The following is a 26601-nucleotide window of genomic DNA, read 5'->3' as shown; positions in this document are numbered from 1 at the left end:
GAGGCAATAATAAAGTTATTATTTATTTCCTTATAATCATGATAAATGTTTATTATTCATGCTAGAATTGTATTTACCGGAAACATAATACATGTGTGAATACATAGACAAACAAAGTGTCACTAGTATGCCTCTACTTGACTAGCTCGTTAATCAAAGATGGTTATGTTTCCTAACCATGAACAATGAGTTGTTATTTGATTAACGAGGTCACATCATTAGTAGAATGATCTGATTGACATGACCCATTCCATTAGCTTAGCATCCGATCATTTAGTATGTTGCTATTGCTTTCTTCATGACTTATACATGTTCCTATGACTATGAGATTATGCAACTCCCGTTTACCGGAGGAACACTTTGGGTACTACCAAACGTCACAACGTAACTGGGTGATTATAAAGGAGTACTACAGGTGTCTCCAATGGTCGATGTTGGGTTGGCGTATTTCGAGATTAGGATTTGTCACTCCGATTGTCGGAGAGGTATCTCTGGGCCCTCTCGGTAATACACATCACATAAGCCTTGCAAGCATTACAACTAATATGTTAGTTGTGAGATGATGTATTACGGAACGAGTAAAGAGACTTGCCGGTAACGAGATTGAACTAGGTATTGGATACCGACGATCGAATCTCGGGCAAGTAACATACCGATGACAAAGGGAACAACGTATGTTGTTATGCGGTCTGACCGATAAAGATCTTCGTAGAATATGTAGGAGCCAATATGGGCATCCAGGTCCCGCTATTGGTTATTGACCGGAGACGTGTCTCGGTCATGTCTACATTGTTCTCGAACCCGTAGGGTCCGCACGCTTCAGGTTACGATGACAGTTATATTATGAGTTTATGCATTTTGATGTACCGAAGGTTGTTCGGAGTCCCGGATGTGATCACGGACATGACGAGGAGTCTCGAAATGGTCGAGACATAAAGATTGATATATTGGAAGCCTATGTTTGGACATCGGAAGTGTTCCGGGTGAAATCGGGATTTTACCGGGTTACCGGGAGGTTACCGGAACCCCCCGGAAGCCATATGGGCCATCATGGGCCTTAGTGGAAAGGAGAAAGGGGCAGCCCAAGGGGGCTGCACGCCTCCCCCCTTCCCCTAGTCCTATTAGGACTAGGAGAGGTGGCCGGCCACCCCTCTCCCTCTTTCCCCCTTGGGAATCCTAGTTGGAATAGGATTGGGGGGGGAGTCCTACTCCCGGTAGGAGTAGGACTCCTCCTGCGCCTCTCTCTCTTGGCCGGCGCCCCCTTCCCCCTTGGCTCCTTTATATACGGAGGCAGGGGCACCTCTAAACACACAAGTTGACACAAGTTGATCCACGTGATCGATTCCTTAGCCGTGTGCGGTGCCCCCTGCCACCATATTCCTCGATAATACTGTAGCGGAGTTTAGGCGAAGCCCTGCTGCTGTAGTTCATCAAGATCGTCACCACGCCGTCGTGCTGACGAAACTCTTCCCCGACACTTTGCTGGATCGGAGTCCGGGGATCGTCATCGAGCTGAACGTGTGCTCGAACTCGGAGGTGCCGTAGTTTCGGTGCTTGATCGGTTGGATCGTGAAGACGTACGACTACTTCCTCTACGTCGTGTCATTGCTTCCGCAGTCGGTCTGCGTTGGGTACGTAGACAACACTCTCCTCTCGTTGCTATGCATCACATGATCCTGTGTGCGCGTAGGAAATTTTTTGAAATTACTACGAAACCCAACAGTTAGCAATTGCCGCATTTTATGATTATGAAATTTGGCAGATGGATGTCAAAACTGCATTCCTGAATGGATTTCTGGAAGAAGAGTTGTATATGATGCAACCAGAAGGTTTTGTCGATCCAAAGGAAGCTAACAAAGTGTGCAAGCTCCAGCGATCCATTTATGGACTGGTGCAAGCCTCTCGGAGTTGGAATAAACGTTTTGATAGTGTGATCAAAGCATTTGGTTTTATACAGACTTTCGGAGAAGCCTGTATTTACAAGAAAGTGAGTGGGAGCTCTGTAGCATTTCTGATATTATATGTGGATGACATATTACTCATTGGAAATGATATAGAATTTCTGGATAGCATAAAGGGATACTTGAATAAAAGTTTTTCAATGAAAGACCTCGGTGAAGCTGCTTACATATTAGGCATTAAGATCTATAGAGATAGATCAAGACACTTAATTGGACTTTCACAAAGCACATACCTTGACAAGATTTTGAAGAAATTCAAAATGGATCAAGCAAAGAAAGGATTCTTGCCTGTATTACAAGGTGTGAAATTGAGTAAGACTCAATGCCCGACCACTGCAGAAGATAGAGAGAATATGAAAGATGTTCCCTATGCATCAGCCATAGGCTCTATCATGTATGCAATGCTGTGTACCAGACCTGATGTGTGCCTTGCTATAAGTTTAGCAGGGAGGTACCAAAGTAATCCAGGAGTGGATCACTGGACAGCGGTCAAGAACATCCTGAAATACCTGAAAAGGACTAAGGATATGTTTCTCGTATATGGAGGTGACAAAGAGCTCATCGTAAAAGGTTACGTTGATGCAAGCTTTGACACTGATCCGGACGATTCTAAAATCGCAAACCGGATACGTGTTTACATTAAACGGTGGAGCTGTCAGTTGGTGCAGTTCTAAACAAAGCGTCGTAGCGGGATCTACATGTGAAGCGGAATACATAGCTGCTTCGGAAGCAGCAAATGAAGGAGTCTGGATGAAGGAGTTCATATCCGATCTAGGTGTCATACCTAGTGCATCGGGTCCAATGAAAATCTTTTGTGACAATACTGGTGCAATTGCCTTGGCAAAGGAATCCAGATTTCACAAAAGGACCAAACACATCAAGAGACGCTTCAACTCCATCCGGGATCTAGTCCAGGTGGGAGACATAGAGATTTGCAAGATACATACGGATCTGAATGTTGCAGACCCGTTGACTAAGCCTCTTCCACGAGCAAAACATGATCAGCACCAAAGCTCCATGGGTGTTAGAATCATTACAGTGTAATCTAGATTATTGACTCTAGTGCAAGTGGGAGACTGAAGGAAATATGCCCTAGAGGCAATAATAAAGTTATTATTTATTTCCTTATAATCATGATAAATGTTTATTATTCATGCTAGAATTGTATTTACCGGAAACATGATACATGTGTGAATACATAGACAAACAGAGTGTTACTAGTATGCCTCTACTTGACTAGCTCGTTAATCAAAGATGGTTATGTTTCCTAACCATAAACAATGAGTTGTTATTTGATTAACGAGGTCACATCATTAGTAGAATGATCTGATTGACATGACCCATTCCATTAGCTTAGCACCCGATCATTTAGTATGTTGCTATTGCTTTCTTCATGACTTATACATGTTCCTATGACTATGAGATTATGCAACTCCCATTTACCGGAGGAACACTTTGGGTACTACCAAACGTCACAACGTAACTGGGTGATTATAAAGGAGTACTACAGGTGTCTCCAATGGTCGATGTTGGGTTGGCGTATTTCGAGATTAGGATTTGTCACTCCGATTGTCGGAGAGGTATCTCTGGGCCCTCTCGGTAATACACATCACATAAGCCTTGCAAGCATTACAACTAATATGTTAGTCGTGAGATGATGTATTACGGAACGAGTAAAGAGACTTGCCGGTAACGAGATTGAACTAGGTATTGGATACCGACGATCGAATCTCGGGCAAGTAACATACCGATGACAAAGGGAACAACGTATGTTGTTATGCGGTCTGACCGATAAAGATCTTCGTAGAATATGTAGGAGCCAATATGGGCATCCAGGTCCCGCTATTGGTTATTGACCGAAGACGTGTCTCGGTCATGTCTACATTGTTCTCGAACCCGTAGGGTCCGCACGCTTAAGGTTACGATGACAGTTATATTATGAGTTTACATGTTTTGATGTACCGAAGGAGTTCGGAGTCCCGGATGAGATCGGGGACATGACGAGGAGTCTCAAAATGGTCGAGACGTAAAGATTCATATATTGGATGATATGGTTAGGCCAAGGGGTCAAGCCCATGAGGCTTTAGGTCAGGTGCAAAAGGAGTTTTGCGGAGGCCAGGGGGCCAAACGCCGGAGACCCTGGCGTCTGGCCCTGGGCCAGACGGCGAGGCCCATGGCGTCTGGGCCAGACGCCAAGGATTGTGGCGTTTGGTCCTGGAGTCCGAGTGGGACTCTTGCCTTTCGGGCAAAACCGACTTTGAGGAGGCTTTTGCTCCAAGTTTCGACCCCGGGGTTCAACATATAAATAGAGGGGCAGGGCTAGCACCAAAGGTACAACAAGTTGATCCACGTGATCTATTCCTTAGCCGTGTGCGGCGCCCCCAGCCACCATATTCCTCGATAATACTGTAGCGGAGTTTAGGCGAAGCCCTGCTGCTGTAGTTCATCAAGATCGTCACCACGCCGTCGTGCTGACGGAACTCTTCCCTGACACTTTGCTGGATCGGAGTCCGGGGATCGTCATCGAGCTGAACGTGTGCTCGAACTCGGAGGTGCCGTAGTTTCGGTGCTTGATCGGTTGGATCGGGAAGACGTACGACTACTTCCTCTACGTTGCGTCAACGCTTCCGCAGTTGGTCTGCGTGGGTACGTAGACAACACTCTCTCCTCTCGTTGCTATGCATCACATGATCTTGCGTGTGCGTAGGAAATTTTTGAAATTACTACGAAACCCAACACTAACTTACTAACCAGAGGCCCAGCCCGTATTGCTGTTTTTTTGCCTATTTCAGTATTTCGAAGAAAAGGAATATCAAACGGAGTCCAAATGGAATGAAACCTTCGGGAGCATGATTTTTGGAACGAACGTGGTCCAAAGGACTTGGAGTGCAAGTCAAAAAGCAGTCGAGGCGGCCATGAGACAGGAGGGCACGCCCACCCCCTCTGGGCGCGCCCCCAATCTCGTGGGCCCCTCGGGCGGCCACCGATGTACTTCTTCCTCCTATATAAGCCTACGTACCCCGAAAACATCCAGGGAGCCAACGAAACACAATTTCCACCGCCGTAACCTTCTGTATCCGCGAGATCCCATCTTGGAGCCTTCGCCGGCGCTCCGCCGGAGGGGGAATCGACCAAGGAGGGCTTCTACATCAACACCATAGCCTCTCCGATGAGTTATGAGTAGTTTACCATAGACCTTCGGGTCCATAGTTATTAGCTAGATGGCTTCTTCTCTCTTTTTGGATCTCAATACAATGTTCTCCCCCTCTCTTGTGGAGATCTATTCGATGTAAACTCCTTTTGCGGTGTGTTTGTCGAGATCTGATGAATTGTGGGTTTATGATCAAGTTTATCTATGAGAAGTATTTGAATCTCCTCTGAATTCTTTTATGTATGATTGAGTTATCTTTGCAAGTCTCTTCGAATTATCAGTTTGGTTTGGCCTACTAGATCGATCTTTCTTGCCATGGGAGAAGTGCTTAGCTTTGGGTTCAATCTTGCGGTGTCCTTACCCAGTGACGGAAAGGGTTGCAAGGCACGTATGTATTGTTGCCATCGAGGATAAAAAGATTGGGTTTATATCATATTGCATGAGTTTATCCCTCTACATCATGTAATCTTGCTTAATGCGTTACTCTATTCTTTATGAACTTAATACTCTAGATGCAGGCAGGAGTCAGTCGATGTGTGGAGTAATAGTAGTAGATGCAGGCAGGAGTCGGTCTACTTGTTGCGGACGTGATGCCTATATACATGATCATGCCTAGATAATCTCATAATTATTCACTTTTCTATCAATTGCTCGACAGTAATTTGTTCACCCACCGTAACACTTATGCTATCTTAAGAGAAGCCACTAGTGAAACCTATGGTCCCCGGGTCTATCTTTTATCATATAAGCTTTCAATCTACTTTTATTTGCATCTTTACTTTTTGCATCTATATTATAAAATACCAAAAATATATTTATCTTATCATATTATCTCTATCAGATCTCACTTTCGCAAGTGACCGTGAAGGGATTGACAACCCCTTTATTTCGTTGGTTGCGAGTTCTTTGTTTGTTTGTGTAGGTGTGTGGGACTTTTGAGGAGCCTCCTACTGGATTGATACCTTGGTTCTCAAAAACTGAGGGGAATACTTATGCTACTATTGCTGCATCACCCTTTCCTCTTCAAGGAAAATCAACGCAAGCTCAAGATGTAGCACTCGTCTTGTCACAAAAGGTTTTCGACAAGTTCAAGGGATTGACTACAATGGGATTTTCTCACCCGTAGCGATGCTGAAGTGTATCTGAATCATGTTAGCAATTGTCGCATTTCATAATTATGAAATCTGGCAAATGGACGTCAAAACTGCATTCCTTAATGGATTTCTTAAAGAAGATTTGTATATGATGCAACTAGAAGGTTTTACCGATCCTAAAGGTGCTAACAAAGTGTGAAAGTTCGAGTGATCCATCTATGGACTGGTGCAGCATCTCGAAGTTGGAATATACGCTTTGATGATACGATGAAAGCATATGGTTTTATACAGACATGCGTGAAGCCTGTATTTACAAGAAAGTGAGTGGGAGCTCTGTAGCATTTCTGATATTATGTGTAGATGACATACTGTTGGATGGAAATGATATAGAATTTCTGGATAGCATAAAAGGATACTTGAATAAGAATTTTTCAATGAAATACCTCAGTGAAGATACTTATATATTGGGCATCAAGATCTATAGGGATAGATCGAGATGCTTAATAGGACTTTCACAAAGCATATACCTTGACAAAGTTTTGAAGAAGTTCAAAATGGATCGGTCAAAGAAAGGGTTCTTGCCTGTGTTGCAAGGTGTGAAATTGAGTCAGACTCAAAGCCCGACAACGGCAGAAGATAGAGAGAAAATGAAGTCATTCCCTATGCCTCAGCCATAGGTTCTATCATGTATGCTATATTGTGTACCAGACCTGATGTGTGCCTTGCCATAAGTTTGGTAGGGAGGTACCAAAGTGATCCAGGAGTGAATCACCGGACGACGCTCAAGAACATCCTAAAGTACCTGAAAAGGACCAAGGATATGTTTCTCGTTTATGGAGGTGACGAAGAACTCGTCGTAAATGGTTACGTTGATGCTAGATTCGACACTGATCTGGATGACTCTAAGTCACAAACCGGATACATATTTGTATTGAATGGTAGAGCTGTGAGTTGGTGCAGTTCCAAGCAGAGCGTTGTGGCGGGATCTACGTGTGAAGCGGAGTACATAGCTGCTTCAGAAGTAGCACATGAAGGAGTCTGGATGAAGGAGTTCATATCCAATCTGGGTGTAATACCTAGTGCGTCGGGTCCAATGAAAATCTTTTGTGACAACACTGGAGCAATTGCCTTTGTAAAGGAATCCATGTTTCACAAGAGAACCAAACACATCAAGAGACGCTTCAACTCCATTCGTGAAAAGGTCAAGGATGGAGACATGGAAATTTGCAAAATACACACGGATCTGAATGTAGCAGACCCGTTGACTAAGCCTCTTTTGTGAGCAAAACATGATCAATACCAAGACTCCATGGGTGTTAGATTCATTACAACGTAATCTAGATTATTGACTCTAATGCAAGTGGGAGACTGATGGAAATATGCCCAAGAGGCAATAATAAAGTTGTTATTATTATATTTCCTTATTCATGATAAAGGTTTATTATTCATGCTATAATTGTATTGATCGAAAACTTAAATACATGTGTGGATACATAAACAAAATATCATGTCCCTAGTGAGCCTCTACTAGACTAGCTCGTTGATCAAAGATGGTTAAGGTTTCCTAACCATAGACATGTGTTGTCACTTGATAACGGGATCACGTCATTAGGAGAATGATGTGATGGACAAGACCCATCCGTTAGCTTAGCATATACTCGTTTAGTTTATTGCTATTGCTTTCTTAATGTCAAATACATATTCCTTTGACCATGAGATCGTGCAACTCCCGGATACCGGAGGAATACCTTGTGTGCTATCAAACGTCACAACGTAACTGGGTGATCATAAAGATGCTCTACAGGTATCTCTGAAGGTGTCTGTTGAGTTGGCATGGATCGAGATTTGGATTTGTCACTCCGTGTATCGGAGAGGTATCTTTGGGCCCTCTCGGTAATACACATCACAAGAAGCTTGCAAGCAAAATGACTAAGGAGTTAGTTATAAGATGATGTGTTATGGAACGAGTAAAGAGACTTGCCGGCAACGAGATTGAACTAGGTATGAAGATACCGACGATCAAATCTCGGGCAAGTAACATACCGACAAACAAAGGGGATTACTTATGTTGTCATAAGGTTCGACCTATAAAGATCTTCGTAGAATATATAGGAACCAATATGCGCATCCAGGTTCCGCTATTGGTTATTGACCGGAGAGGCATCCCGGTCATGTCTACATCATTCTCGAACCCGTAGGGTCCGCACACTTAACGTTCGTTGATGGTATAGTATTATATGAGTTTATGTGATTTGGTGACCGAATGTTGTTCGGAGTCCCGGATGAGATCATGGACATGATGAGGAGCTCTAGAATGGCCCGGAGGTAAAAATTGATATATAGGACGATGCTATTTGGTCACCAAAAAGGTTTCGGAGTGTATCGGGTAGTCATCGGATCACCAGAAGGGGTTCCGAGAAGCCCCAGGAGGTTAATGGGCCTTATGGGCCAAGAAGGGGGAACACACCAGCGCACATGGGGCTGGCGCGCCCCTTCTCTTGGCCGCCGACCCTATGGATGGAAAGGGGGGAGGGCTAGCCCCTCTTTCCATCCCTCCACCTAAGAGGAAGGAAAAGGGAGGGGGGCACCTCCTCCTGCCTTCTCCCCACATGCAAACAAGGAAGGGGGGGGGGCGCCATAGGGCAGGAGCCCAAGGGGGCCGGTCGGCCACCTTGGGGCGCCCCTTGGCTGCCTCCCCTCCCCCACCTATATATATGAGGGAGGGGGCGCCACACAAACCCACAACAATCTGTTAGCCGTGCGCGGCGCCCCTCTCCACAATTTAGTCCTCCGTCTAGTTTTTCGCAGTGCACGACGAAGCCCTGCGGGAACAAGTTCACCATCACCGTCACCACGTCGTTGTGCTGCCGGAACTCATCTACTACTTCGCCCGTCTTGCTGGATCAAGAAGGCAAGGACGTCATCGAGTTGAACATGTGCTGAACATGGAGGTGCCATACATTCGGTACTTGGTCGGTTGGATCACGAAGGTGTTCGACTACATCAACCATGTTGTTAAACGCTTCCGCTTTACGGTCTACAAGGGTACATAGACACACTCTCCCTCTCGTTGCTATGCATCTCCATAGTTAGATCTTACGTGTGTGTGTAGATTTTTTTTTGTTTTCCATGCAACGTTACCCAACAACCCTCACTCTCTCGAACCCCAACGTGTAAAGATGAACCCGAGCGAACAACTGGTTGGTGAAAATGAGCCCGCCTCAAAGCTTGATGCAATGGCGCGGCGGGATTGTCAAATCCGTCCACCGGTGAGCAATGGCAATCTATTCGCCGGAGAATAGGACAACATCACGCGGGTGAAGAGGAAGAGGCAAGTGGAAATGAGAGAGAGCAAGCGATTGTGAGGCGTGGTTCCAAACCCCCTTGAGAAAGCAACTACCCACCCCCATGTGGCGCGTTTTCCACCCTGGGAATGAACGGTTGGTGTCTATGTGGCCTAAGCGCCCAACACCAAGATTTCGTGCATTGAGATTCGACTGTAGCGCTTGCGTCGCGCCGAGGCAGTCAGGAGTGCCGGGCTCTATATCAGTTTTCATATGGAAAAAATCCTAATAAGCATTAGAGTGAAGAGGACATCTCAATTTTTTCCTACTATACTTAATATGAAAATCTCGTAAACCAAGTGAGCCCTAGATTTCCTTCTTTTCAAATACTTAAGCCAAAAATGGGTCTTTCATGTATAATCCTATATAATCTTGAATGTTTTTCTCAAATGATAAGTGCCACACCTGTGTCATGAAGTAACACCGCCCTGACGTTTTTTACACTAAAGGTGCCATCCAAAAGAACAAATCCCCCAAAAAACTAAAACTTGCCATCCAAACAGAAAGTTGCCATTCTCTCGTAACTAAAGTTGCCATAAAAAACGTCATGGCGGAATTGCTTCGTGCCACACGTGTGTCACTTATCGGTCCATGTAATTTCTTTCACCAGAAAAAAACTTAAGTTTTGTCTCAAAAGGTGTTTTATATGGGAAATAATCAAATCATCCGACTAATAACGACGTGTGCGTCCGTCGCCTTTGTGACCGTCAAATATGATTTTAATCACATGGCTCAGAAGCAATGTATTATCTAGACTAAGTCTTGCAACTGAGTAGTTGTTGCAATCTCCCCACCACAACAACTGGTGTGTTGCGGGATCTGAATCCCCTCGAGAGATAATCACCTCCCGTACTGCTCTCGAGCTCCTCGTCAAGCCACGACCTCCGCGCACTGCTCCGACCGCCGTCGCTATCAAACACGCCAACGAGGCCACCAACAAGTACGGTCGCCGCGGCCGGCAAGCACGCCGACGAGGCTGCTGATAAGCATGTTGACGAGGCTGCCGACAAACACGAGCATGCGCCTCCCATGTTCCTCACAAGCAGTCGCCACCACACTGCTCCGACCACCGCCACCGAGGCTCACTGTCGGCAAGCACACCAACTCCCCTGAGGAGCACCAGCATCCATGGTTGTCGCCTCCTCGAGCTTTAGCCGCAACTGTTGGTGCCACCGCAACAGCAGTTCCTGCAACATTATCTTTGTTGCATAAATCTTCTGCAACTTAATATTTCTTGTAAAAATATCTGCAAATGTTTCTGCAACATCACGTCAGCTACGAAAAAAATTGGCAATACAATCTCTGTTGCAAATGGCAACACATATTTCTATTGTAAAGGGTTTTGTCACACGATTTCTGTTGCATAAGTAAAAGATGACGGTCAGCCAATGGATTGAACCAGATCTGACGGCTCACGTGGCAACGAATGAAAAGATCCGCCGGCCGACGCGTAGCACGCCCCTTTTTATATTATGAAGAAATTAGGCGAAAGTTGTCCTGAATAATCCGAAACACGAAACCAAATTGAAATCGACTCTACGAAACTTTCCTGTTTTCCAACCGGTGTACAGCGAAAAACCGGAGTCGATCTGCGCCGCACATCGACCAAGACAGACTCGACCGAATAGCCTCGTTGCCACACCAAAAACCCTAGCCCGCACATCCACCCCTCTCCGTCCTCCTCCTCGCGCCGTCCCTCCAGTCCCTCTTCGTGCCCCCGCGCCGCCGACCACCGAGCAGCCATGGCGAATCGTAAGTGACGCCAACATCCTCGTCCGTTCCGCTCCACGCCCTATCTTATTGCACGCTTTTAACTCTGGATGCCATCGGGTGGTTGGTTGGCTGATGTGTAGCAGCACCGGCGGCGGGAGGGAAGTCGTTCCTGCAGGCCATGTCGACGGTCACCGAAGAGGCGGCGGTGCCGCTCCGCGTCGTCCAGATGGAGGGACTGGTGATTGCTCTCGATCCCCCTCTTGCGTTCGTTCGGGAGAGTCTGGCGTGCATACGCAGTTTTAGTTCGTTTGATTTTTGTCGCTGACGCGTGAGATAAATTAGGGGTAGCTCTCGCTTTTCGGCGGATCTGTATTGAGATGATTGCTGATTTGACATTGGTGAAGTTTGTGGTTAATTTACTGTGCTGTGGAGCCAAGTTAGTTAGGGGAATATTTATTAATTACAGTACATGTTACATATTTGAACAAAGGCGCTTTCAACTAACCTTTTGCATCTTGAAGTAGAAATGAGTAAGTTATTTTGAAAAACTACCCTTTTGCTAACCGCAACTCCGGTATGATTTGTAGTTCATAGAGGGGCTAGAACAGCGTCTAGTCTATTGCCATAGACCACCGATTGGATGCTCTTTCCTTGTATACAATACCTCCCTGAACCTTTTGCTAGAGTTGCTACATTTGAACATATTTTTCTTCAAAATAAACTCTAAGTACACCGAGAACATCAATCTGTTTAGTAATATGTTTGCACATATAAAAGGGTACTAGTGCTACTTTCCTAGTTTTCTTTGATACACATTGAATAATAGAACACACTTACATATGTTATTATCTGGGGTGCCTACGGATACAATTGATAATGTTGTTTCTTTAGCTCCATTTACCTGTTTCAGTTTTGCATGTTATTGGAAGCCCAATACTGTTAAACCAAAATATTGACCTGTCGAAAAAAGTGTAGACTGGGTTGACACTGAAACAAAAGTTTCACCTGGTTTTAACTAAGTTAGATTAGATCAGCTACAGTATGCCAGTGGTTCATCAGTTGGTATTTCCATGACTAGCAATTGGCGTCTGTATTACTAAACACAGCTGGGCTGGTGTAATTTCTTCTAATTATCATTTGTTTGTCTCTTAATATGCAGGCTGTCCTGAAGATCATTAAGCACTGTGAGGAGTTTGCGCCTGCTCTGGTTACAGGTCAACTGCTTGGTTTGGATGTTGGTAGTGTTCTGGAAGTGACCAACTGTTTTCCTTTCCCTGTGAGTCTTTGACATTCTTGGCGGTGTTACTTCCAGGATACTTGTGATTCATCTGATCTATTGGCGAATAATACCTACCTTACACTGTAGATAAGAGAGGACGACGAGGAAGCAGATGCAGATGGTGCGAACTATCAGCTTGAGATGATGAGGTGCTTGAGGGAGGTTAATGTCGACAATAACACTGTTGGATGGTGAGAAGCTATTTCATCCGATTCAGTATTGATACTTAAATTCATTAAGGAATAGTTAGTGGTGTGTTTAGATATTTGACATGTACGTTTGACAAATTCACAGATCTTCGTGTATTTATGTATTATTTGTCCGTCTTGCATAACTGAACGACCAGAGTGTAGAAGTGTACTGACATACTCCTCGATAGACAATAGTTTTTCATTGTTTCGAATTGACAATCTGTATGCTATGCTATGTTTTTTCTTATATTGATGGCATTGTAGGCCTGTAGGAAATGTTACAGCCAGACATAATTGAGGCATGTTCATTTGCCAATGCAATATGGTATTGCTGTTGGCGCTGAGAAGCATAGTTCAAAAAAGCGCTAGGCGTTAATTGTGCGTTTTGCCACCGCCTTGCGCTTTACTGACCAAAGCGTATGCTTATGCGCAATTATGCGCGGATTAAGCGTAGTTATGCGCAATGCGTTTTGCCAACGCCTAGAGCCTAGGCGCGCTTAAGCGCTCGCTTAGGCGCGCCTTTTTTAACTATGCTGAGAAGTGAGAACTAACAAGTGTTGGTCATAGCTGCTAGGTGTGTATTCTGCCGGTACTTCATGGTTTTACGTTAGCTATGTCTAAATTTCTTAACTAGATTCTTTTCAAATTGACAAGTGTAATTTATCTTTCTGGAACACTAATTCGTAAAGGTTGCTAGATTTGTTTATTATGTGGAGTAACATCAAAACTCGGGGAAATCTGAGGGAGTTAGGGTTACTGGGTTAGCATTTAAGTGGTCTGTGTTAGGTGCTTATGAGGTATAGTTTACACTATTGATATACTAGTCGACCTGTTTACATGTCTTGTTCAAAACGCACTGTATATTTCTTAATTATAAATACACTATTATGAGTTTGTGAGTCATGATGCTTGTCCACCATATTTTATCTTGAGCTACACGAGTATGATGCTGTTATGTTGTTTCTTGCTTACGTTGTGGCTTCTAGCATAACATTCATGTTGTACTCTGCTACTGGATCACAATGTTGACCCTTTGCATTGCTTTTGCTTTTACCTTCCTTACAGGTATCAGTCCTGCTTGCTTGGATCTTTTCAAACCGTTGAGCTGATTGAAACATTTATGAACTATCAGGTACAGTTAGAGAAATGAGCTGCATGCTGGTGTTGAAAAATATTTCACTAATGTTGGAACCTCCCTGTTTTAGATGTTTTTACCGGACCATCCTTTTGGTTAACAGTTTTGAACATGCCAAATCTGTGGTCTACTCTTGAGTTTACATACATATCTATATCAAAGAGTCACATTGTGGTCTACCATAAAAGATGATTTTAGTCATACTAAGATATTGTGTAGATCTAAAAAGGGAATTTGTAGGAGTTTTAGCTTAAGGAGTTTACGGGCTTTGGGACTTGACTAGGGAAGTTACGTTTGTAGTTTTTATCTAGTGTTGGAATGGAGGGGCAGATCCATCTTTTTTTTCAGATTTTCTATGGCGGGCAGTAGGGAAGCCAGACGAATGCACCTATCTGGTTTCTCCTTTACGTGTACACATAAAGAGGTGAAGAAGCACGGATACGGGGACGGAGACACGGCGATAGGCATACGGGGACACGGGATATGGAATTTTCCGAAACAGCCATTTGAGGATACAGCAAGTTCATATAAAATAAAAAGAAAAAATGCCATTTAATATAGAGTTACACGACAAAAAAGAGAGACATCATAATGCTGCCCAATTTGGTGTCTCCTCCATCAATTGGTTGATTGATCCTCCCATAGTCCCATGTCAATGCAAGTTGCATCTTGCAAAACACATCAAATGCTAGTCTAGTACTAGAGACTGAAGAAGACCACACATGATACTTGGGAATTGGGATCTTAAACACCAGGACGAGGCTGCCCTTCACTCTCACCCACGGACGATTGGCTACCCGTACCGGTTGTGGCACTCCCAGATGCCATGCTACCTAACAACATGCAGCACAAGCATTCAAAGAGCAGCAGAACATGGGAGCACCGTAGCAAACAGCAGCACGCAGCAGCCAGCAGCTCAATGGAAGAAAATCATAATAAGAGAGATGAAGATGTTGAGGAGAGGCTGCTGGGTTTGGGGAGTTGGGGTTACCTGCCGTTGGGAGGAGAGGCTGCTGGTGCTGGGGGTAGCGGTCGCCGGTCGATTCCAGGTGTTGCCGCCGGCGGCGGCGGCGCATTCACTGCTGTCTGGGAGGCTGGGAGAAGCACGTCATATGGAGAGCGTGCGTGCAACCGACCCCTGCAAGGTATTGGGCCGAGGCTGTTTTTTGGCCAAGCCGTGTCCCAGACGTGTCATGTACCGTATTCCACCATGCCCCTGTTTATTTTTCTTTTGAAAAAAATGATTCTCCCGCCATCAGGACGGCCAATCGGCAATTTCTGGCATGTCCATGCTTCTTAGTAAAGTGGACAACGGTGGTCTGGTTGTACATTCGTCGGCCTCCCCTCCCTCCAAAATTCAACAGATTTCAGGTGTCAGTGTGTGGTTTCAACAAGGTTTTGGTGTTAGGTTCAAGTTTCAGCTGTATTTCAATTTTCAAGTAGGTGCTTAGTTTTTACAGATCAGGCATTATGTTTCAAGTTTCAAATGCTTTCCAAGAACAATTACTAGTGCAATTGTAAGGTTAAGCAAGGTATACATGAAATGCTGCAGTACGAGCTTCAAGCAAATGATTTTTCAGTATCAGCTATTCAGCTTCATAGTTATGCCTGAGCTTTCAAGTAAACATTTTTCAGTATCAGCTTCATGCTTATCTTTGAGTAGGTCCTAAGGTCATCATGGTTTTTATTACTTGGTCTCCCATTTTCCTTGCTGGATTAACGTTTACATCTCACAGGAGAACATCCGGAGATGCGTGTGTATTGTGTATGACCCATCTAGGTCTAGTCAAGGAGTGCTAGCTCTTAAAGCCCTGAAGCTCACAGACTCTTTTATGGATCTGTACCGCAACAATGGTTTAACTGGAGAGAAGTATGGTTTGGTTTCTGTGACTCTACTTTTTCTAAGTCTCAGACATTGTATGTGCGAATGACCCGTTGTATTCACAGGCTAAGGGAAAAGAAATTGTCATGGGTTGATATTTTCGAGGAGATACCGGTGCGCGCTCTTATATCTTCTGTATAATCATGGCAATGAAATTGATCTCTTGATGTATCGTTTTTTGTTTGTCTCGCAGATTAAAGTGTCCAACTCGGCGCTTGTCAGTGCCTTCATGAAGGAGCTGGAACCTGAGTCACCTGTTTCACAGGTTGAGATTTTCTACTCCTAAATGCATTTGTAGAAAATATGTCTTCTCCTTTTAGCATTTCCTGGAGTAACATATTTTCCATTTCTGGTCCCAGTGTGACTTTGACCGTCTTAAATTGTCGACTGCGCCCTTTATGGAAAGGAACCTAGAATTTATGATTGGGTGCATGGATGGTCTTTCATCAGAGCAAAACAAGGTAACCTTCGACTTTAAAAGAACTGGATTCAAGCGACAAATGTATTTGTTTGACTGAGTTTTCCTTTTAATGTAGTTCCAATATTACTATCGCAACCTAGGAAGGCAACAGTCACAGCAACAGGCATGGCTTCAAAAGAGAAGGTGAAAACAAATACTGAACCATTGCTGTTTATTAGCTCTTGTGTCATCCAAAGATAGTGCCTCCCAGAAGCTAGTACAGCAAATGTGTGGACATTAAACACCCCCCCTTATTGTTTGTGACACTACAGGCAAGAGAACATGTCCAGAAAGGCTGCTGGCGAGGAGCCGTTGCCAGAAGAAGATCCATCCAACCCTATCTTCAAGCCGCTTCCTGAGCCATCCCGCTTAGAGGGTTATCTCGTAACCAATCAGATCTCGAGTTACTGCAACCATATCAATGGGTATGGATTCTGTAACATTCCTATGCATATGTGGATTCATTGTTAGTTGGTTTGGCAGGCCTTTTTGCATGTTTTTTAAGCACACTTGGTGCAGGTTTGATAGGCCCTTGTATTGATTGTTGCCATTTATGATTGCAGGGTTGCTGGCCAGAGTTTCAACAGGCTATACTTGATGAAGGCGTTGCAGGAAGATTAGGTGCCGGGTGGCAGCTGCTGTGAGATTTTAACTTAACACTGTACCGCACCTCAATTTTGCAATGTACTCCATGTGCACCCGCACATTGCCTATTTTGTTTTGCCCAAATCAGATAGTTAAGATGCATTGGGTGGATACCATTTGTTTTGATGGCTCTGTTACCGCTGTCTGCAGCTAAATTTGGTCTGTTTGGTTTGGTTGCGGGTCAGATGGTTCTTGAATCTTGAATTCTTGATACATGAAAAGCGTGAACACGGGTACTTCAGGGCATATTTGGCACGTTTCAGTTTGCTCAGACTGTATTACATATATCTGCTGATGACACTTGATTGGGTAAGTGAGCTGAAATTCTGTCAGTGTTTGGTGACCTAGTTTGCGATAGGTAGTGTTGTCGAATTGGTAAAATAATGAGCTCGGGTACACTTGGATCTTTTACGTTGTGAACCTAACGACGGTGCCTATCAGAAGATCAGCATTGTGCGAGGGAAACTGAATGACCGCATAATTATAATTTGTTTTCTTCTCAAGAAAAAATAATATAATTTGGTTGGACTCCCTCGGAGAGAATTTCGTCCGGCTTGTTAGGATGCAGATGCAGAACTCACTATGAGGCAATGTCCGCAGATTTTGATGTATAACCTTTTAGTATAGACCCCCAAAATGATTTTTTCCCCATAGGACTCACTTTTGAGGCATCGGCAGTTATGAAGCATGTTGAAAATGATGAAGACCTATAACTAATTCATCTATGTGGTGTATTGAGCTAATTATATATGTAGAATCCACCACCTTTTTATCTAGAGAGAATTTCTTATTTAACAGTCTTAAACTTTGTTTCCCTATTTGACCCACAATTTTATTTTCTTATCTAGTCTAAAATTTGTTCCTTTTGTTATTTTGACTATCAACGGTGTTGAATGACATATAAAAAGATGATTTTACCCCTGATGCAACTTGTGACCAAAACTATTCATCACATGACTAAAGAAGCAATAACATTTTCCCATTGTTCTTTTTTGCGGAATAACTTTTCCCATTGTTACATGTACAATCATCGTCGACCCAAATGAACCGATTTTAATTAGAACATGCACAAAATCCATATCTTAAATTTCAATTCTTAATTTAAAAATTGGTCAAAACCTCCCCTGTAATTTGATGTCATATCCCCTGCAAATAATTCACATATACATAATTGAGCACATAACATTCAAATTTGTCATAAGCACGAGACGTAAACATCAGGCTCAAATCCAAGTACACATACATGACATACATCATATCCAACTTCACATATAAGAGTCCAAGTTCACACGTACATCATATGAACAACATAAAAGTGACTTTCATCATCCAGTTCACATACATAGTTCAAGTCCACATATACATGACATGAGCAGCACAAAAGTGACTTTAGGTTCACATACATGAGTCCAAGTCCACAAATACTCCCCTCGTCCCAAAATAAGTGTAGCAGATTTAGTACAAAGTTAGTCCCAAAATAAGTGTCGCGGATTTAGTACATAGTTAGTACAACTTTGTACTAAATCTGCTACACTTATTTTGGGACGGAGGGAGTACATCAACATGACCAGCACAAAGGTGACTTTAACTGAAAGAAATCAGATGAAGTTCACTAGCTGAGCCTTCTTTTGCTCATTGTGCCCATTGCAGGATCGATTGGGTTAGGGTTTTTTAGTGCCCATTACAGGGCCGTCAAATGGCACCATATAAATGTTTCATCCATTTTAGCAAGCACTATGTTATTCCTTTTGGCCCTTACCTGTAAGTCTGCTTGCTTTGTAGAAACATGAATGAACTCAGGTTGATTGCATCTAGTTCTTGATCTGCACTTGTGCATGCATGGCAACAGTGATTTTAGAGCAAATAACAACATTAACTATGCATAATACTCCCTCCGTTCCTAAATGTAAGTCTGTTTAGAGATTTCAAATGAACTACCACATATGGATGTATATAGACATATTTTAGAGTATAGATTCACTCATTTTATTTCGTATGCGGTCATTAGTTGAAATCTTTAGAAAGACTTATATTTAGGAATGGAGGGAGTATGTGATAGTAAAATTCAGAACTAGCAGTGGTCGCCTTTCACCCCCATTTCCATTTTTCCTTTATGTAGTCTCTAAACTTTGGCTATGTTTTCCCTTTTTCTTGGTTGTAGTTTCCAAGCTTGGTTATGGATTAGATGATTACATACAAATCAAACTCGGTTTTCATTTGACACAAATCAAGCTTGGTGACGAGAGAGTACATCAACATGAGCAGCACAAAGGTGACTTTAACTGAAAGAAATTAGATGAAGTTCACTAGCTGAGCCTTCTTTTGCTCATTGTGCCCATTGCAGGATCGGTTGGGTTAGGGTTATAGTGCCCATTGCAAGGCTATCAAATGGCACCATAGAAATGTTTCATCCATTTTAGCAAGCACTATGTTATTCCTTTTAGCCCTTACCTGTAAGTCTGCTTGCTTTGTCGAAACATGAATGAGCTCAGGTTGATTGCATCTAGTTCTTGATATGCACTTGTGCATGCATGACATCAGTGATTTTAGAGCAAATAACAACATTAACTATGCATCATATGTGATAGTAAAATTCAGAACTAGGAGTGGTCACCTTTTACCCCCATTTCCATTTTTCCTTTATGTAGTCTCTAAACTTTGGCTATATTTTCCCTTTTTCTTGGTTGTAGTTTCCAAGCTTTGGTTATGGATCAGATGATTACATACAAATCAAACTGGGTTTTCATTTGACACAAATCAAGGTTGGTTTTCATTTGGCACAAACATAGGTGTGGAATTGCTAACCTTGGTAGAAAATACATAGCAACTGCCAAATGAAAACTGAGTTTGATTTGTTCCCCGCCGAGAGCCTCCAGCCACTGCCACCCTCCGTCTCCATCGCTAGACAATGTCGGATCCGTAAACGCGCCAAGGCACGATCCATTTGTTAGCGTGAAAACCGACAAACTTCAGGGTAGGGGGTCCCGAGCTGTGGATCTCAGATAGATGGTAACAGGAACAGAGAGACGATGTTTACCTAGGTTCGGGCCCTCTTGATGGAGATAAATCCCTACGTCCTGCTCTTGTTTATATTGGTTGATATGGATGTGTCGAGTACATAGTTGATCCACCTCGAGATCGTAAGATGTGGTCTAACTCTAGGGCTAGGTGAGTGACATTGCGTTGATGTCCCCTCTACGGGCTAAACCCCTTGGCTCATATACACGCCAGGTAGGGCATCTAGGGTTACAAGGTCAGTATCTTGGCGACGAGGCGGTAGGAGAAGTCTTGGAGTATACACAAGTCTTCGACAGATGCAGTCCCGACCACGCCCCATCGAGTAGCTTCCAGAGTCCACCTTGATAAGAATAAGGGCCCACCAGCCCAATCCGAGGAGCATGGGCGACTAGGTTAGTACCCCCTAGTCCGGGACACCGTCACCGTCCGCAGGTGCGCCATGGGCGTCCTTTGCAGCACGACCACCATCCATAATCCTAAATCGTTGTCACCGCCGCTAGGATCCAGGAGGTCCATCGTTTGTTGGGGGTTGGGTGCGATATATGCCAAAGGATGACTTATCATGGTGGGAGCGAGTAGAACGTCGCCGGTGCCTGGAAGCGGGATAAGGTGTAGACACGTACGCCGGCGAACTTTACCCAGGTTGGGGGCTCTCCGTGGAGATAATACCCCTACTCCTGCTCTGCGGGGTCTCCGCATGATCACTAAGGCACTAGTGATACAAGGTGCTCCTTGAGCTGTGTCTAGAGGTAGGAGAAGGCAAGGCTAGCTCTTCCCTGCCCTAGGTAACTGGCTAGTTCTATCAGAGTTGGAACCCTTTGCATGGGTGGCCTGGGGGGCTTATATAGGCCTGCCTCCCCAGGGGTAGAATGGTAATTGGGCCGGCTGCTGGGGCCCGTCTGTCGGCGTCTCCGGCCTCCGGCTTCTCCGCCGACTACTCGGGCCTGCCGCCTAGTGGGCCCTTTCCACTAAGGCCCAATAAGGCCCATATACCTACCGGGGGGTTCCGATAACCTCCCGGAGCTCCGGTATAGTCCCAATCTCACCCGGAACCTTTCCGGTGTCCAAATATAGTCGTCCAGTATATCGATCTTTATGTCTCGACCATTTCGAGACTCCTCGTCATGTCCGTGATCATATCCGGGAGTCCGAACAACCTTCGGTACACCAAAACTCATAAACTCATAATAAAATTGTAAACGAAACCTTAAGCGTGCGGACCCTACGGGTTCGAGAACTATGTAGACATGACCTAGAACTGTTTCCGGTCAATAACCAATAGCGGAACCTGGATGCTCATATTGGCTCCTACATATTCTACGAAGATCTTTATCGGTCAAACCGCATAACAACATACGTTGTTCCCTTTGTCATCGGTATGTTTACTTGCCCGAGATTCGATCGTCGGTATCCAATACCTAGTTCAATCTCGTTACCGGCAAGTCTCTTTACTCGTTACATAATGCATCATTCCGTAACTAACTCATTAGCTACATTGCTTGCAAGGCTTATAGTGATGTGCATTACCGAGAGGGCCAGAGATACCTCTCTGACAATTGGAGTGACAAAACCTAATCTTGAAATACGCCAACTCAACACGTACCTTTGGAGACACCTGTAGAGCTCCTTTATAATCACCCAGTTACGTTGTGACGTTTGATAGCAGACAAAGTGTTCCTCCGGTAAACGGGAGTTGCATAATCTCATAGTTATAGAAACTTGTATAAGTCATGAAGAAAGCAATATCAACATACTAAACGATCAAGTGCTAAGCTAACGGAATGGGTCAAGTCAATCACATCATTCTCCTAATGATGTGATCCCGTTAATCAAATGACAACTTATGTCTATGGTTAGGAAACATAACCATCTTTGATTAATGAGCTAGTCAAGTAGAGGCATACTAGTGACATTAAGTTTGTCTATGTATTCACACATGTATCATGTTTCCGGTTAATACAATTATAGCATGAATAATAAAAATTTATCATGATATGAGGAAATAAATAATAACTTTATTATTGCCTCTAGGGCATATTTCCTTCACCGCCCTTTCTGGAGGCCGGCCGGCTGGAGCCGGCCACTCGTAGTGCCGTAGGCTTGGGTTGGCCGCCCTCTGGCAGCCGGCCGTTGAGCCAGCCGGCCCCCAGAGGGCGGAGCTTCAGCTTGGGGTTCAGCTAGGCGGAGCTGGCCCAAAGTCTTAATAAATTCAGGGACTTGGGTGAGCCTACCCGTGGCCCATTACTCCGATAGTAGTCCCCGAAGCCGGTGAGGCGTTGTGGTCGAGGGGCCGCGAAGTCTCAGCGGCTTCCACCCTCACCGGGCTCCGGGAGAATGTCGATTCGTCTGGTGGCTGGCCGATTGCTGAAGCCGGCCTCGCCCAGGCGGAGCTATGTGGTCGATTTTGAACTTCAAGGCGGGAAACAGGTGGCGTGCCTGCTAAGCTTCCCGGCCCGCCGCCCGCCACAGACGCGCCACGCGGCGCGTGCCAGCCCAGCCAGCCTGCCACCCCACGCCCCTGATCGGACGTGACAATGGGCCGGGCCCGCCACTACCGCGCCTCGGCAACCGGGCGGATCCGCTGTGCCGAGGGGGGCAGTTGCCATTCCCATGACCGTTTGCGGCGTGGTGAATGCGTGCGATAAATGGGGGTCGTGGGGTCGTGGGCGCAGTTAATCCCACGACCCATGCCCCGCCCCCTCGGCTTCATAGCCCGAGGGCTATAAGTAGGAGGATGGGAGGGGTGCGGCAAAGCTTGCGCGCCCCCTCCCACTCTTCTTCTTCCTCTGCTCTCTCCTCCACTACCGTTGCTGCTGCTCAGCGCTGCCGTGGGGCTGCCGCCATCGTTCGTCGCCGACGCACTACTCCTCCTCACGCAGCCAGCCGGAAGCCATGGCGCGCGAGAAGGGCGGTTACTGGGACGGGTCGACAGTGATCAAGGATCACATCTCCTTCCTCCGCGACACGCGCCGGATGCCCAGCGCGGCCTTCGTCAAGGCGCGGGTGCCGCCGGAGGAGGAGATCTCTCCGGCGCCGCGGGGAGACGAGCGGGTCGTCTTCTGCTCGCACTTCCTCTGTGGCTTCGGCCTCCCGGTGAGCGGCTTCTTCCGCTCTTTCCTCAACTTCTACAATCTCCAGCCTCATCACCTCACGCCCAATGCTGTGACTCTACTCTCCGCCTTCGTCACGGTGTGCGAGGGCTACATTGGCGTCCTCCCCACACTCGAGCTGTGGGGAGCGTTCTTCTATGGGAAGCTCGACACCTCCGCCAGGGAGACGGCGACCGAGTGCGGCGGCTTCGTCGCCGTGCGCCGACCGGCGAAGCGGAACGCCTTCCCCGTCATCAAGCTGGCGCAGTCCGTGAAGATGTGGCAGCGGTCCTACTTCTACGTCGAGAACGTAGATCTAGCTGCCGACTTCCTCAACCTGCCGCCTTATGAGGCCGACCCCCTACCGGGACTCGGCCCACCTGGGGGTACAAACCGAAGCCGGTGTCGGCGGACGTGGCGGCCGCCATCGGCCGACTCCGAGTGCTCCAGGAGTCGGAGGGCCTCGTGGCCTTCGACCTCCTTGTTGCCTTTGTTGAGCGCCGGGTCCTCCCGCTCTAGAGCCGCCCTCATCCGATATTCCGGATGGGCGGGCACCGCGACCCATGCCGGCTGTGCACGAAAGGGATGCCGCCTGTTGAGGTTGCACGGATGGTGAATGAGATCTCTGACCTCAAGGTGTCGGAGGAAGACTGGCGGTATGGGAAACGATCGTACTCCCGCCATAATCTGCCGCCTGCCGTAAGTTTCTTCATCTTGTCCTTCTGATCTGTTTTCTTCAGCCTCGTTCTTGTCATGATGCAACTTCTTTCTGGTCACAGATTTACATGTCCGCGGCGACGGCCGCCCACCTGGGGCCGGGCGATGACCTCCGGCCGGACAGGGCGGTGAGCGACCTGGACGACCCTGACTTGGGGGCGGCCGCCCTGGCAGACGATGCAACAGGCGGCGGCGGCAGAACAGACGGCGGCAGCGGAGCAGGCGGCTCTGAGGAAGGCGGCGGCGTGGGGACTTGGCCCGACGACGACGACGACGAAGATGAACCGCGCCCCACCCGGAGCTCTGCCAACACCGGCGCCGGCCCCTCTTCTGGGCCGCCCACCCGCGGAAGCAAGCGCAAGCGGAAGCAGGGCGCTGCCCTATTTGGCAGCGCCCCGAAGAAGCCCAAGAACCCGGCCGCGGCGACCAGGCAAAAAGAAGCCGCGACCAAGGTGGCCAAGTATCAGAGGCAGCCGAAGGTGCCCGTCATGGTGTCGGCGTAAGTATATTTTCCTTGTTTCCCGTCTTCTTGTCAATCTGGCGTGAGAGCCTTCTGACTTGCCTTCTTATTTCAGGGCCCCGCTAACCTTCGAGAAGTCGAGCGCCGCCTCGGTCATCAGGTCGGCGGCGACCTCCTCGACCAGCCGGCGAATCGACCCGGCCGCCGACCTCCGGGAGGCGACAGAGCGGAATGTGCGGGAGGCGCGTGAGGAGGAGGCCGACTGTCTGGCCAAGGAGCATGCGGACAAGGCTGCCGCGTCTGCTGAGAGAGCGCTGGCGCAGGCGAAAGCCCAATCTGCGGAGAGGGAGCGGCTCACGAAGGCCGCATGCCGCCAAGAGCCGCTGCTCGTGGTGCCCCTGAACACCACGCCGCCTCCGCCTAAGTTTGTGGCAGCGGCCGGAGGAGCCAACGACGATCACCCGATCCGGGAGTGGGAGGGCGGCGAAGTGGCTATGCCGGACGTCTTTGTGCCACCGCCACCGCCTCCGCCGCCGCTACTAGCCAGCGGGACGCAGGACGAGCAGCCGGCTGCACCGCCGGTGCCACCGGTCGAAGACATGATGGTGACAGACCTGATTCCTGAGGTCCGCACACCCACGCGCCGCCGCCTTGAGAAGGCGGCCTCAGCACCGCGGCCGCAGGAGGTCGGTGCCACGAGCTCGTCGGTCCCCGACACCGAGGCGACCAGCCCGCGCCCGTGGGCTGGATACGCGGGGGCGGGACGGGCGCCCTGAACCAGGCGTCCCTTGACGTCCAGGCCAAGCTCCGGGCAGAAGCCGAGGCCCTCAGGCGTTGCAACGAGGCCTTCTTGGAGTCGCGAATCGCCATCCGCGTAAGTTATCTTTGGCTTTCTTCTTTGGATGATCCTCTTGCTTCTCTCGTGGGGGCGCGCAAGCGCACCCACTGGGTGTAGTCCCCAAGTGCCGGGCCGACTGCTGAGCAGGCGGGCCGGAACTTTATCTTGCAAACGTCGACTGCTGACTTCGTCTGGTGTTCCTTCTGCAGGACTACCACAATCTCCGCGCGACTGCCTACAACTCCAGGGTCCAGGAGCTGGAGACGCATACCGCCCATCTGACCGAGAGCCGGAGTAAGCTCTATCTTTCTTTCTTCGCGGGGGCGCGCTGGCGCACCCGTGGGCTGTAGTCCCCGAGGTTCGGGCCGACTGCTGAGCAGTCGGGCCGAATCTCCTTAGTGTTACTTTCTTCATTAGCTACTTCTTCTCTGCGAGGGCGCGATGGCGCACCCGCGGGCTGTAGTCCCCGAGGTTCGGGTCGACTGCTGAGCAGTCGGGCCGCATCTCCTCACTGTTTCCTTCTTCGTCTTGTCTGCTTGACTAATGCTCTTTTCTTCTTTCCCTTTTTTCAGAGGCCAACGCCGCCTTGCAGGAGCAGCTGGGCGAGGCCAACACCGCTCTGCGCGGCAAGGAAGCGGAGTGCAACAAGTTGGCCGAGGAGCGAGACCGCCTGGTCGCTCAGCTTGCCGAATAGGCGGAGGCCCTCAAGGCAGCCCAACTGGAGGTGAAGACGAAGGAGGCCGACCTTCTCGCCGAGTTTGAGGTCGAGCGCTCCGCCTGGGCCAACAAGGAGGCCCAGATGACGGCCTGCTTCAGCAGCATTGAACACTTGGTCAATGGTAAGCTTCATTCTCTTGATTTCTTGTTTTGAACTATCGGCCCTTGTCCAGGTCGGTCCCTTGCTTATAACCTTGGTCTTTTTCTCCTTCCGCCCAAACAGACTTCTTCCCGGGCCACTCTATTGCCGCAATCCAGATGATCGAGGCCCAGCGTGAGGAGCGGAGGGTGGAGGGCGCGCAGATCGCCGCTGACGCTCCCCGGACTCTTGGCGAACAACTCCTCAGCATTCAGGCCCGCCTTCGGCCTGCTCATCGCATGTTGCATCGTCTCCAGCGCATCGGAGCTCAGGCGGTCTCCGCCCTCTGGCCAGGTTTGCCGGTTCCGCACACCCCAAGTCGGACTGCCGACTGGTTGGAGGTGGCGGTCGGCCGCCTGGAAGCGTGGAAGGGCTCCGCAGCCCGGGCAGGAGCGTGCCGGGCCTTGGAGTTTGCCAAAGCGTGGTATCCCGGGCTGGACTTAGCCCAGTTGGCCATGTTCCGTCTGGAAGCGTAGGGGAAGCTAGCGGCGGTGGAGGCCGAGCTTGTCAACAGGGCGGCGACAATCGCCGACTTCACCGACACCAGCATCTTCGTTCCGGAGGTGGTCGAGGAAGGCGATGAAGCTCCGCAAGAGTGGCTCGGGCTGAACCCGGAGGACAACGAAGATTCAGCTGAAGTCATCAACTCCAGCGATGAAGGGGAAGACGGGGAGGAGGAAGAGGAGGAGGAGGAGGAGGAGGAGGAGGAGGATGAGGAGAGCGACATCGACCTGCCGGAGGTCGGGGCGGACGGTCAGCCCCAACCTG

At 47.6% G+C, this 26601-nt stretch overlaps 1 protein-coding gene across 2 annotated transcripts; it reads left to right on the top strand.

Annotated features, from left to right (window-relative positions):
- The first annotated feature begins 11148 nt into the window (after positions 1 to 11148).
- On the top strand, positions 11149 to 17117 carry LOC119364061 (eukaryotic translation initiation factor 3 subunit H-like). Of its 2 annotated transcripts, none has more exons than XM_037629463.1 (12): positions 11149 to 11302; positions 11407 to 11501; positions 12423 to 12539; positions 12630 to 12733; positions 13799 to 13865; positions 15605 to 15738; positions 15816 to 15864; positions 15944 to 16015; positions 16110 to 16211; positions 16287 to 16354; positions 16483 to 16635; positions 16774 to 17117. In XM_037629463.1, the coding sequence occupies exons 1-12, from the start codon at positions 11293 to 11295 to the stop codon at positions 16829 to 16831; spliced, it is 1029 nt and encodes a 342-aa protein (XP_037485360.1). In that variant the 5' UTR covers positions 11149 to 11292; the 3' UTR covers positions 16832 to 17117. The 2 variants fall into 2 exon arrangements, with proteins under 2 accessions (XP_037485360.1, XP_037485359.1); XM_037629462.1 differs by having other exon boundaries at positions 11153 to 11302; positions 11404 to 11501.
- Positions 17118 to 26601: the final 9484 nt, after the last annotated feature.

The sequence above is a fragment of the Triticum dicoccoides genome, chromosome 2B (genome assembly GCF_002162155.2).
Source record: "Triticum dicoccoides isolate Atlit2015 ecotype Zavitan chromosome 2B, WEW_v2.0, whole genome shotgun sequence".
Lineage (NCBI taxonomy): Eukaryota > Viridiplantae > Streptophyta > Magnoliopsida > Poales > Poaceae > Triticum > Triticum dicoccoides.
The sequence above is the reverse complement of the archived record's forward strand: the minus strand, read 5'-3'. Positions and strand labels throughout refer to the sequence as shown.

Coding starts and splice junctions, on each gene's coding strand:
- LOC119364061 (XM_037629462.1), top strand. Junction 16,212..16,286: donor TTTCATCAGAGCAAAACAAG/GTAACCTTCGAC, acceptor CTTTTAATGTAG/TTCCAATATTACTATCGCAA. Junction 16,355..16,482: donor GCATGGCTTCAAAAGAGAAG/GTGAAAACAAAT, acceptor GTGACACTACAG/GCAAGAGAACATGTCCAGAA.